Raw genomic sequence first — 12,949 nt, forward strand, 5'->3', positions numbered from 1 at the left:
TATCTACATTTCTCAATAGAGTCTGTTTTTCTCATCAGCTAGATTGTTTTATGTATATTTTTTATAAAAAGATACATTTTATACACGGATTTGTTTATTCATATTGCTAAAATTAAATCAAAAATATATATATACGTATATGTATATCCGTCTTTCTATCTTTCCATCATAGTAGTATATTCCAATCTATTTATATAAATTTTCCAGTGGTTTCAATTCGATTGGTGGAGACTTGGTCAATAACGACCGTAAAGTTCCCACAAAAAGAAGATGTGGAAGAAACAAGTTGGGCTCTGATCCAAGACATCATAGTACTCTCAGCCCCAGCATTAGTCGGAAGTGGAAGAAACGGTAATTTCATGACAGTAGCGTATATCTAGTAGCCACCCGCCAAATCTCGCTTTTCGCTTTTTATTTCCGAAATCGTTTTATCTACTTTCTTCGGCTCTCTTCGGAACTTTTACCAGAAAAAACGACATATATTTCTGACGTTATCAAATTTATTCTGAAAGGAGTATCAATGAAATGTTTAAAGAATTGTTTAGCTTAATAAAAATGCAAAGGTCAAACGAATTTGCAGGTTTTATAATATAAAAACTCAAATCTTTTAATGATTTTGGGATTTGGGTAGACATGATTTAGTGAATATACAAACCTAGCTGGTTAAGCTGTGCATGAAAAGAAATCAACCAAATATTTGCGAAAAATACAATGCTTACAACGAAACAGCTATTTTCTTGCCTAACTATATATTTGTAGGACTTCACTGTCTTTTGCTTCATACAGAAATTGAATGTACGTTATATCAAAACTATTTTGTAGTGTCACTGTGGCCACGTCCAGTTATGCTCTATTCGATGACCGTGCATTTTGAGAATAACCCTGAAGTGTAATTTTCATTTCAAATTGCTCTGTCGTTTATCTGTTATATTTTCAAAGCTCATCCCTCCATGTGTTTTTCCACATTCCTATTGCTGCTTCAAAAGTACAATCATATATAAATCCAGAGGAGCTGGGTCTGGCAACTTTACCGTATGTCTTCATATGAAATAGCATGAATATCAGTTTTATTCTCCAGTTGCCTGATATATGCGATTGTTGAATTAATATGCCATAGAAGCAGTTTGTGTAAACGTAGCTTTGTTACGCTTTCTCAGACAGAGACCCTTCCTTGATTATTGTGCATACTTTTGCATAGGTCACGTGGAAGGATGACTTTTGCCACTGACCTTTGTCGTGAATACTCAGCTGTTACAAATCGTTGCATTTACTTATCACGTCTGGAGGTATGACTTGTTGCAGCTTGTTTATGGATGGTTCAGATGCCCCACATTGATCCATATTCCATTGCTTTCCAATATTACTAATTACAATGAATAACCCTATCTTGAAGGTTCTAATTCTGGGATCTAAACACATCTTTATGATCTAATAGTATGAATATAATTTGTCGGAAAGGGCTGTTACCTACTCTTTTAACGAATGATCAATTTTCAGTGACATCAACGTATGCCAAACAATGCCAACATGTAGCTCTGTGATAAACGTCGTTCCGCCATATTTTTATATAGGCCATGGTTGTCACGTGACGCTGATTTGCATATTTAAAATAGTTTAATATAACGTATTCAACCCTCTGTATATATACATGTAATTACTGTCTATCAGTCTGTATTATGCCTGTATGTTTTCGGTTGATGTACAATATATATATTCCATTACGTTTGTAGGATTCGTAAAGATTATTTTCGTGGCCTACAAGAATGTTCAAGATTTTCTTACTCTCGGGGAAATCCACCCTGTTTCCACCAACACCGATGACTCCCAGAATTCCATGGCAGTCAATACGACACAAATAATCAATTCACATGTCTTAAGTGCATCTATTGACCGGTACCGAATGGTACAACTTCATCAGCCTGTGACTGTTATACTGAAGCATTTACAAGTAATGTTTTACTTTATTTGTATTTGAAAAATACACATCTTTCATAATTTCTATAACTCAAGTGTTTTGAATGTGTATTAGTGAAAAATTTGGTAAATATTTTCATGAAACAGATTAGATTATAAACCTTTTCGTCCCATTAGTTTAATTTGAGATTTTTAAAGTTCACTACTAGTTTAGTTTAATCCTATTGCAATCTCATTCAGCACCTTGGGAGATTATTTAGCATGACTGGGCACTTTCAAACTTTATTCAAAATATTAGAATATTGTATGTGTAGTTTACATGTAATAAAGGCGGGCTTACATTCCTATGTTCAGCTGCAATCAGAACTCTTCAGTTGGCTTATTATTTTATATTTCATATTACTGTATATTTAGTCTAGAAGGTTGTTGTTTCTTTGTTTTAGAGAATAGCCACGGTGGGCTATCCGTTGTGTCTACCGCAGGAAATCGAACTCCGGATTTTAGCGTTGTAAGTCCGTAAACTTACCGCTGGCTCCGCGGGGAACTTGGAGGGTTATGCAACATATCTAGTTGGTGTCCAGTTTGAAATTCATAAAGTTTTTCATTGGTATATGGTATTTTTGACGAAATAAATGTTGCTTAAGACTAGAAAAATCTTTATACAATGCAGCATAATTGCTATTTACAATTACTCTACGCGTATACGTTTTCTTTCAACATAACTTGCATTACACAAAGAACGTTTAATATTTTCATAACTGGTGAGGTTAATTTTGTCATTTAAGAATGTACTTTTAAGAAGCTATTTCCTTATCTTTATTCTTTTAAACTGCAGAATGTTAATTATGAAGCCCAGAAGAAGGACAGGCGTTTATCTACAGCACATTTAGCCACTGTTAAAGTGTCGTCGTGTGTTCTGTAAGTAACACACGAACTTCGTCTGACTGATTCCACTTCCTTTTTTCGGTACGATTGCTATAACGAACACCGACTAAAGTGTCCAAATCCAACACTGTTGCCTAGACTAAAACTAACAAGAACTATTGTTTTTCTTTTCAGGAAGAAAATGTTACTAATCCACAGTGTGTTTACTGGGAATTTAATACAAGGTAGGCTGCTTGTTGATATCAAAATGCATCGTAGGTTTACACTTGATAATACGTCTATACGTAGATAAGTCTGCACATGGTGCCGCAACACTCAGCACCTAAAGACAAATGTGTTTGCAGATGATATGTTTACACGTAGATAAGTATGCACATGGTTCACTTACACTCAGATGTATCTTCAAATATATATATTTGTATATAGGTACGCATACATAATATGCGTTTACATAGGTTACGTCTGCACATGATGAACTTACTTATGAGATACGTCTGCATAAGGTGCATTTGCGTAAAGTGTTTATACCCATACATGCGTCTACGTTCAGATACGTCTAAAATTGTGCGTCTACACACAAATATATCTAAATGTAATGAATCCACACGGAGTATATCTACACAAAGATATGTCTAAACATAGTGCATCTACATGGGGTATGCCTATACATAGATATGTCTAAACATGATACTTCTACACGGGATAATACATCAAGTCCTAATGTCAAACTTACAATCGATAGTTCTTTGTACACAATATTGTTGAATAATCCACACAGCCCTTCATTTTAATTCGTTTGTTCATATTTTATTTATAACTCAAGATATATTTAACAAGCAGTTTTTTTTTGTTATTGTTGTTTGTTAAATAAATTTTATGAGAAACCATCAGTGATTCCTATGTTAGCGATATGGTCTGAAAAGCACAGCTTAAGTACTGGAATTTCAACGAAAACTAAGACAGCTTAATAACTTAATGATTAAGAAACACATTAAAGCATATTCCACATATTTGGTGTATATAAAAAAAACGGACGTCCATGTCAGATAATTCATCAACTATAAGCGGCAAGATTAAAAAAGACAGGAAGAATCGGTCAACTTGTCTCTTCCACAAAGATGTGTGAAGCTTGAACTATAAGAACTTAAGTTTAGCTTTCATTACATCCCGAGAATATAGAGATTATTAATGGTGATTAAAGTAAAACTTTGATCTTCAACATGAAGTCTAATGGACTTTCAGTTGCAGTTTACAGCGTTCTGTAATATGCCTAAGCTTATACTATTCTCATTCGTGTGAAAACTTTCTCACATATTTTTTTCTCTGTGTGTACAGAATAAAATTGTTACTCTTGAGATGTCTAAGATCAATATTTAAAGTGTCGTGTATTTGATTTGATTCCCAGGCGCTGGTCTTCTGATGGTTGCTGGATAACACAGACAAACAAGTCTCACACTGGGTGCTCCTGTAATCATCTAACAAATTTTGCTTTAGTTATGGATGTTTCTCCAGCAGAGGTACCATCTATATCTATCTTTTTACCAATTCTTCGAGCTGATTAGAAAACAAATAAATATACTGAAAGAAAAATCCCAAACCGGGATAAAACTTTGGGGTTAAATTAAACTGTGACAAGTGCTTTATGAAGTAAACTAAAAGTTTTTTTTCTTTCGACTGGCTTTTTCAGGTATTTTCAAGATACGGTGGTACAAGTTGTGGACATTAGACAAAACAATAGTCATCTTTGTTTGCCTTTTAATGAAATCAGCCTTTAAAACAAAAACTTAAGCTAGCTTATTTTCCTTATTTTCACTTATTCACAGGTTTACATTAATTACAGGTGAACGTGGATGATATACCGTATATTCAGATCGTGACGATTATAGGCTGTGGAGTAGCTATATTTTTCCTGTTGGTTACTTTTGTGACCTTACACTTAGTTAGGTAAGTTATTGATTTATCCTTAACATATAAAATAGAATAGAACAGCCTGTCAAGAGTAACTAAAGTGAATAGAACAGCCTCAAGAGTAACTAAAGTGAACAGAACAGCCTATCAAGAGTAACTAAAGTGATTAGAACAGCCTATCAAGAGTAACTAAAGTGAATAAAACAGCCTATCAAGAGTAACTAAAGAAAATAGAACAGCTTATCAAAAGTAACGAAAGTAAATAGAACAGCCTATCAAAAGAAACTAAAGTGAAAAAAATGTTCAGATATTTTAGTGTTTCTGATGCTATTTACTCAATTTTACACCGAGAAAACTAAAGTGATATAAAAAATGATAAATACGTAGCAGTACACCTTCTTCCCCTCCCCCCATCATTTGATATCAACACTTCCTGTGTTCTTCAAATAATAAAGTAAGATCTCGTCGTTTTTTTCATTTCTTCTCCACTGAGAAAAAAATTATAGTTAGTTAAAAATGTCGTTACTAACCCTTTTCTTACCGAGAGTTTTTTTTTAAACTAACAAAATTACTAAAAATACATGTAAAAATCAATCTATCATTATATTTATCATTGTACTGAGTAATACCGGTTTCGGGGAACTGTACTCCTTCTCTTCAGTAACCTTCGATAAAGACACATCAGAAGAATAACATTAAACTTCATACAGTGGTGGAGTTTAGATAATAAAATCCCTATAAACGAAAGCTGATGCTGAACAACTAAATTTGGAGTAAGATTAAGATTTTTCTAACGTGTTTTCACCAGGCTAGTAATATTTTCGAAAGTTTATTCTAATAGTTGTTAGGCTTATTTTGGTTTTATCAATTATTGTTTTACATTGGTGGTTCTCTTATGATACTACTACCACCATCTAAAGTGGCATATGCTGAAAAAAGTTTAGAGTAAAATGGTTAAGGACGTATAATAATAATCCATGTTTACTATTGTTTATTTCTTAGTTTTGTCCATCCATTTTAATACTTATTGTATAATTATATCAGTTACCACTAGGGTAATTTGCTTACAGATGCAGCATGAAAAATAGGTATTAACAAATTTAAAATATACTTAAGTTAACCTCTCTTAATTCTTCATAATGGGATAACTTTTAAAAAGGAAATCAAGACTTATGTTCGCTTTTCATCTGTTAGTTTATATTTTGTAAGATAAGATAAAGGGAAATAATTATTGTAGAAATCTATCTTAAACATTTTTTTTTCAAGTAAACTTTATAAATTTATTTGGTTTTGATGGAACAAAGCTACACAATGGACTATCTGTGCTCTGCCCACAACGGGTATCGAAACCCAACTTTTTAGCGTTGTAAGCACGCAGATATTTCACTGAGATACTGGTGGACCTCTTTAAACATACTCTAAATTCTAGGCATGGTTTAAATATCAGGATTTTAATTTACGTTTAAAAGTTTTGTCAGTTTGTGTGGTTATTTAGAAAAAAAAAAAAAATGTGTGTAAGTTCCTCAGCAAATTTCAGTGGGTTATACATGTTTATTGTTTTCTTGTTTCCAGAGGTTTAAAAGATGACCTATACTGTTTTCTTATTTCTAGAAGTTTAAAATATGACCTATATTGTTTTCTTATTTTCAGAGGTCTAAAAGATGATCGCCACGTAATCCACAAGAACATGTGCTTCTGTTTAATAGTCTCGGAAGTGACCTTTGTGGGAGGAATTGACTACGTAATGAGTAGAATCATCTGTGGTGTGGTGGCAGGATTATTACACTATTTCTTTTTGGCTTCCTTCATCTGGATGTTTCTGGAAACCTTTCAACTGCTCCTAATGGCCTTAGAGAGGAAGGATTGTAGTGATTCCGCTAGACGTCGCTGGAGATGGTACTGTTTTTCAGGCTACAGTGTACCGATTATAGCCGTGAGTGTTTGTGCTATAGTTGATCCTGAAAGCTACGGAACTAAGTCTTACTGCTGGCTGGAAATAGACAACTATTTTATATTTGGATTTGTGGGACCTGCTCTTGCCTGCATTTTGGTAAGTTTAATAAACCCTATTGTTGGATAAACTCAAACTAGGGACTCTTTAAGTCAATTCGATAAAATGTTTTCTCACAAATTAGAGAACATAAATTTTTCAGATGTGTCTATTCTCTTTTGTGATTAACAAAACCGAGATTTCAAATGTATATATTTTTTCAATTAGTTTTTCATTTCATTACTAAAAAATAAAAAGCGTTATATATTTCTAAAAAAATAATTAACAAACCAAGCGTAATCTTTGTTTGAAGGTAAGCAAAACGCTACACAATGGGCCATCTGTGCTCTGCCCACCACGGGTATCGAAACCCGGTTTCTAACGTTGTAATTCCACAGTCATACCGCTGTGCCATTGGGGGCTAAATGTAATGGTGTAACGGAAAAAAGTCTGTTGTATTATAATTATTTTATGCCTTGTTTACAGCTACATAATAGTGCTAGTTCTCATATCTTTATAAGCCAAGCTGGTAATAACAAAAACAAAATAATTTTTACGCTGTAGTTAATAGTTTATTATAATCCTGTTAGCAGTTTCAAATGCTCTTTAAATTTCTTCTAATTATTATGTGAGCTGTAAAGTTTGGGTTATACTGAAGGTTAATAGCATTTTATAAGAACGATGTTTCCAGACCTTGGACTGACTTTGGAACAACATCCTCCATCTTCTTTTAGTGAAGGTTTGGGTATTGCTTTGAGTGTTTTAGGAATCTTCAACGGACGAGATACAACCTGACATTTTCTTTTCTTTTGATGACGTTTCGGTATCTTTGCTGATGTTTAAGTTTGTCAAAAGAAAAAAAACACATATCAGGTAGTTTCCTGACCACAGAAGATTACTAAGATACTCACTCCGTCATTGTTCGCGGTCATTCTGATAACATGATTATGCACTATTACCCAATCTGATAACATGATTATGCACTATTACCCAATCTGATAACATGATTTTGCACTATTATCCAACACTTCAATTTTTATTCTGTGAAAGACGGCGAGATCTGTCTTAGACCAAACATATTAAACAATTTTCCATCGATACTCCAGTTTGCGCGGATTTAAGCTTCCAGGATTTGTTTAAGTAAAAGTAAAGCGCACAAAAGTCCATAGGAACTGCGTCTGGAGATTTAACAGGTATATGATCAAATGGGAATGCTGTGATTTGAGTTTACTGAGCCATGCTTCTCGTGAAAACGCCTTTTTTTTAGGTGTTGCTAGAAGCTTGTGAACATTTGCTTTGTGCGGTTTTTGGAACTTCAAACCCTGTTTAATATTTTGTAAACAGCATACAGCTTCACTGGAACAGCCTTTAGGGTCGAAAGGCTCTCTTCTGTAAATATAGATTTCATTTTAGGAGTCAAAATGCTCCGGATTGGCTTGAAATGGGGTTTCTGAGCCCATAACTGTCTTAAATATAGTGTTGTGCCAACCTTTTCACTTCCATGACATCCTTATTTTAAATATTAGGTCTTTCATCCATATATATTTGAACAATTTCACTATTCGAGTATCCATCTTCGAAAAGTGTTCAGATATAATTCTCCAGCCATAAGTCACTGTGTCGTCGAATGGTATTAAACGTATCATTCGTGATGCATAAGCAAATACTGTGGACATAAAGTGCGTTTTTTTCTATAGCTTTTCTTAAAAACAACGAACTGCTCTAAAGTTCATAACAATATTTGTATTCACTCTAGACATATTGGTTCTCATCAATATCAGTATTTTATTTTTAGAGATATATTTTTAATATATGTAGTATATAGTATTTTTTTCAGACGTTTGCTCGTTAAAATGTAATTTCTTTCTAATTTTTAGGACAGCGTGTGTGACGAAATGTTGTAAAAAGCTGAAATTACTGCTAACCAAGCTTTTAACTGTAATTTATATTTTCATGATATTCTGAACAATAAGATTTAATCTATTTATCTAATGTTTAATCATATTTCTTAGCCTAAATAAGATCTTGCTTCGCCAGTTTCACTTTATATGCCATGACTCTATTTCTGTTTTCTTTATTTCAGATGTCTATTATATTTCTGTGTATTGTAAGCGCAAAAATCTTTCGAAAAATCGAGAGTTCCATCTCCTGTAAGAGCAAAGAACAATCGAAGTTAACCAACTTAAGGTAAGCGAAAATTGTTTTTTTTTTTTGTTTTTTTGCAAGTTAACATAACACAAAATTCAACAGAAACAACAGCTGCTCTAGAAACTACTGTCACATGATTAGATATGAATTATTTAAATATATATATATATATAATATATATAAAACAAGCTCTAATAAAACGGTACATAAACAAAATAAAGTAACCAGAGCACAGGCCATAATGTGATAAAAGAATAAGATGTGTCCTCATCTCTGGAGGTGACTGCGTAAGTAGGACCCCCAAAGCAGTGGGTATACACAGTCTATCAGCCTTAATCTCGGTCACAGAGCTTCAAATGTAAAGAAGAACAGAGTAAATAATGAAATAAGATAAAAGAGAGAGATAGGAATACTCAAGCCCACAACGTTCCACATCTATATTACCCTTCACTGCGTGTAGACAGTTATGGGAAGGTGACAACTATAAGAAGAAATGAGAATGGTGAGAAAGAAATAAGGTTATTTCATTAGGAGTGGTGAGTAAGAAACCTTTACCTCCTGACATTTGCATTCCAGCCTCCCCTTATTATAGTAAAAGCTATTAATTCATTCAACAATGACATTTAAAGAGGGGATCTTAGAATCAGTCTTACATTGATTTTATTAGTCTTGGAAAAATAATTTAATCTCAACGACAACAGCATGTAATCGAACGTTATGTAAATAATTACAAATACAAATATCATATAATTTTGTTATTTTCTCCATGGAAATATTCTAACACGTGTACACAAGCTTACAATTTTATTTTTAACCTCAGTGTTGGACTTTGTTGAAATTGAATTCATGACGGTTGTAATATTTATGCACCAAGGTAAGTGGTTTTTAATTAATCTTGCCAATATGTTTATTAATTAATTAAGGTCACATCTTTTGGTTTACTACGTGCAACTGTTGGTAGATTTTGTATAGATCACATCGTCAGGTTTATTATGTGGAAATGAGATTAGGTTTAGGTATAGTGTCACTCCCCCTGCACCATGTGATGGTTAGCTAGTCCTTTGTGATCTTATAAAAATTTTATAAGAATAATAAAAAGGCCAAATTAACACATAAAAGTTCTGAATATAGTCATTAATCATACCCTGCTGCCAAGTTGTAACTCACCACAATTCGTTGTAATACAGCGCTAGAGGTTTTCATGACTTTTATCAAGGTGGCGAAATATCAAAAATACAACAAGTTTTCAAACATTTTATCTTTTATTGAAATTTGCTAATTTTGTCCACTTGGTACAATATTGGTTCTTTTGACTTTACTCTTTGCTGGATGTAGGAATGATGTATATACAAACCTCGTTTTGACATTGGACTAAAATTTATCTTACTTTTCTTATTTTTAAAGCTTCAAATGTACTTTACTTAATTATCTTTTTTTATTATCAAGGTTTGAGTATGTCTTACATATATGCATTTTGGTTCGAAGTTCGACTGTTATTTATTTGTTTGTTTGTAATTTGGCACAAAGCTACACAATGTACGCTGCCAACCACGGGTATCGAAACCCGGTTTCTAGCGTTGTAAGTCCACACACATACGACTGTGCCAGTGGGGGGGGGGGGCTGGAGTGTTCTTTAAATTCTATCTTGTTTCAGAGATCAAATTACTTTGCGTTTGCTTCTTATTTCAAAATTTGAGTTTACATCTTATATTGGCTTAAGATTCATTATAGCTTATATATTTGTCTGGCTTCAAAGTTCGAGTGTACTTTAAATGTTTACCAGATATTAATATTCAAATGCATTTTCAATGCTTATCTGACCTAAAGTTTTGAGTTTACTTTAAAAGTTTATCTGGCTGAAGGTCCAAATGAAATTTACATATTTGTATTTTTTTTAACTAGACTTTAAGTTCTTTCATATTTCTTCGTACCAATTTTGTAAAATAAAAGCAATTAAAATAGGGAGATGCAACTCATACAAAAGCATGACGTTAATTTCCATCATATGGATGATTAAGGTGTAATACTTAAGAGTTAATTGAATTTTTTATTTTTCTTTCCCGCGTTTTGCTGCGCTTGACAACTCATACATATGAAGACCCACTTACACTTTCTACCGGCTAAGTTGGGAAGTTTATTTGTTGGATGTGATGGCAACATTAACCTTATAAGAAATGCCGTTGCTGATGCGATCAATTTCAAAAGCATAAGAATGATGGGATACAAACTGTCAATCGTAAATACTTCTGTGTCCATTGATTAAATAAGTGCATCGAGCACAGTTTCAAGTCCTCTTTTCTTTTCCTCTACAGCTGTTTCCACTTATATTGACGTAGATACATCTCGTGCCTTAATAACTGTAATGATAATTAAAATATCCAAAAAGAAGGAGTTTTTTTATTATCAATTAGATAGGAGATGTGTACCAGGTAATAACTGAAAGAGATGTTTTATCTAGATGAGAAAGGATTTGAGAGTACCATACTCTCATTGTGAACTATAAATCATTTTAGTTGTCTTGATAACACCAGCTTCGGATTAACATTCCACCATTTATAATATTATAGTTTGTTACTCTTGAGAGTTCAGAATTACTAGGTTGCACTGAGATTTGTTGTATCTTAATTTCTCTCTCTCTCTCTCTGTTCATTATATATATGTGTGTTTGTGTGCAAGCTTAAATATATGTATATTCAAGATGAAATGAAAAAGCAGAAAAAAAAAGGAGGGAGAACATTAATACACTAAAATCGAAAGACAGAATCTTTAAACTGTGTAATTTTATACACTTATAAACAAGATGGGAGTTTTTTCGGGGGGGGCAGCTATATGGCGTTTTGGTATCTTATCTTTTTTAAGTATGATATTACTCAGAATTGCTATGCAGTAAACTTAAATTGCTTTTCAAAAAATTATCTGAATGTTAAAATATCCGAGAATGTTTAATGCATGTTTTACGAACTGCTTTCTATCCCACTTTTTTTTTTCTGCGCTTTCAGTAATTTTGCGAGAAACTCGATACAATATTCTATATTCCCGGTATTCTTAATATATGTGTGTGTGTGTGTATATATGTAAAGAATATTTGCAATTTTTGAATATCTAAGTAGATTTTTCGAAGAATTTACACACCGTTCTTCACAATCATATCTTTGTGTCTTTTCAGGCCAACTGCCCATGGAAAGCTTTAGATTTTTGCTGTACTACTTTTCAATAAATGAAACTGGAAAAATATATGAGCTGGATAAGGCAAACTGAATAACCCGCTGTGATGAAATTGAGCGTCGTTTATCAATCGTTTCATATATACTTTCTCAAAAACGATTATGAACAAAAAATAAAACAAGCTAATTTAAAATTCCTTACTTACCCAAAAGTTTACAATAATGTACAAAATAAAGACAATCGCTCAATGTGAATTTTGAATGAACGTTTTATCATATTTATCTTGTTTGTTTGTTTTTTTGTAAGGCAACTCATTTAGATGAAGTTACTTAATCACTTAAATCAAAATGGAATATAACTTTTTTTAGGCTTAAAATAATTATTCTGATAAATCCTTACATTTTTAATGAAACATATCGTAGCTTAAACACGTATGTGAAATTTAACGTTGATTTTTATGGTTGAAATAATGCTTTTGATAAAATGTTTCGTACTGAAGCGAGGTTTGTATTAGCCTGGGATTCTTACTTAGTATCTCTCATTTCTCAAATATGAAAAAAACTAAAAAGTAATATTGTAAATGTTCTATCGAACTTTCACATTCAGGCATTAATAGTGGGACAAAAGCTATATGATTAATTATTAATTTCATGTTTAAAATCTAAGCTCTGATCTAGTACTGAGATAATCATACATCAAAAACAATAACCGAATACGATGAAGAGGAACCCACTTTGAAACTAATAATGGCTGGAGACGGCTTGAGTGGGTAATGAAGAAAAACTTTAATATAAGTTAAACATAACAGCAAATGTACAACGTTTCGACAAGGTTTTGTCATCAGGTACATTTGCTGTTATGTTAAACTTATATTAAAGTTTTTCTTCGTTACCCATTCAAGCCATCTCCAGCCATTAATAATCGAATACTTAGTATTTG

At 32.7% G+C, this 12,949-nt stretch overlaps 1 protein-coding gene across 2 annotated transcripts in view; it reads left to right on the plus strand.

The window, feature by feature from the left end:
• LOC111086552 (latrophilin Cirl-like) overlaps positions 1–12,949 on the plus strand; it is a 106,533-nt gene that overhangs the window by 82,720 nt on the left and 10,864 nt on the right. For both annotated transcript variants that reach the window (XM_022389787.1, XM_022389794.1), the window contains exons 10-16: positions 208–351; positions 1,731–1,948; positions 2,974–3,023; positions 4,205–4,316; positions 4,640–4,743; positions 6,358–6,757; positions 8,781–8,884. In XM_022389787.1, coding sequence (XP_022245495.1) covers positions 208–351; positions 1,731–1,948; positions 2,974–3,023; positions 4,205–4,316; positions 4,640–4,743; positions 6,358–6,757; positions 8,781–8,884 — 1,132 coding nt within the window. The remainder of the gene's footprint in view (positions 1–207; positions 352–1,730; positions 1,949–2,973; positions 3,024–4,204; positions 4,317–4,639; positions 4,744–6,357; positions 6,758–8,780; positions 8,885–12,949) is intronic.

The sequence above is a fragment of the Limulus polyphemus genome, unplaced genomic scaffold (assembly GCF_000517525.1).
Source record: "Limulus polyphemus unplaced genomic scaffold, Limulus_polyphemus-2.1.2 Scaffold45, whole genome shotgun sequence".
Lineage (NCBI taxonomy): Eukaryota > Metazoa > Arthropoda > Merostomata > Xiphosura > Limulidae > Limulus > Limulus polyphemus.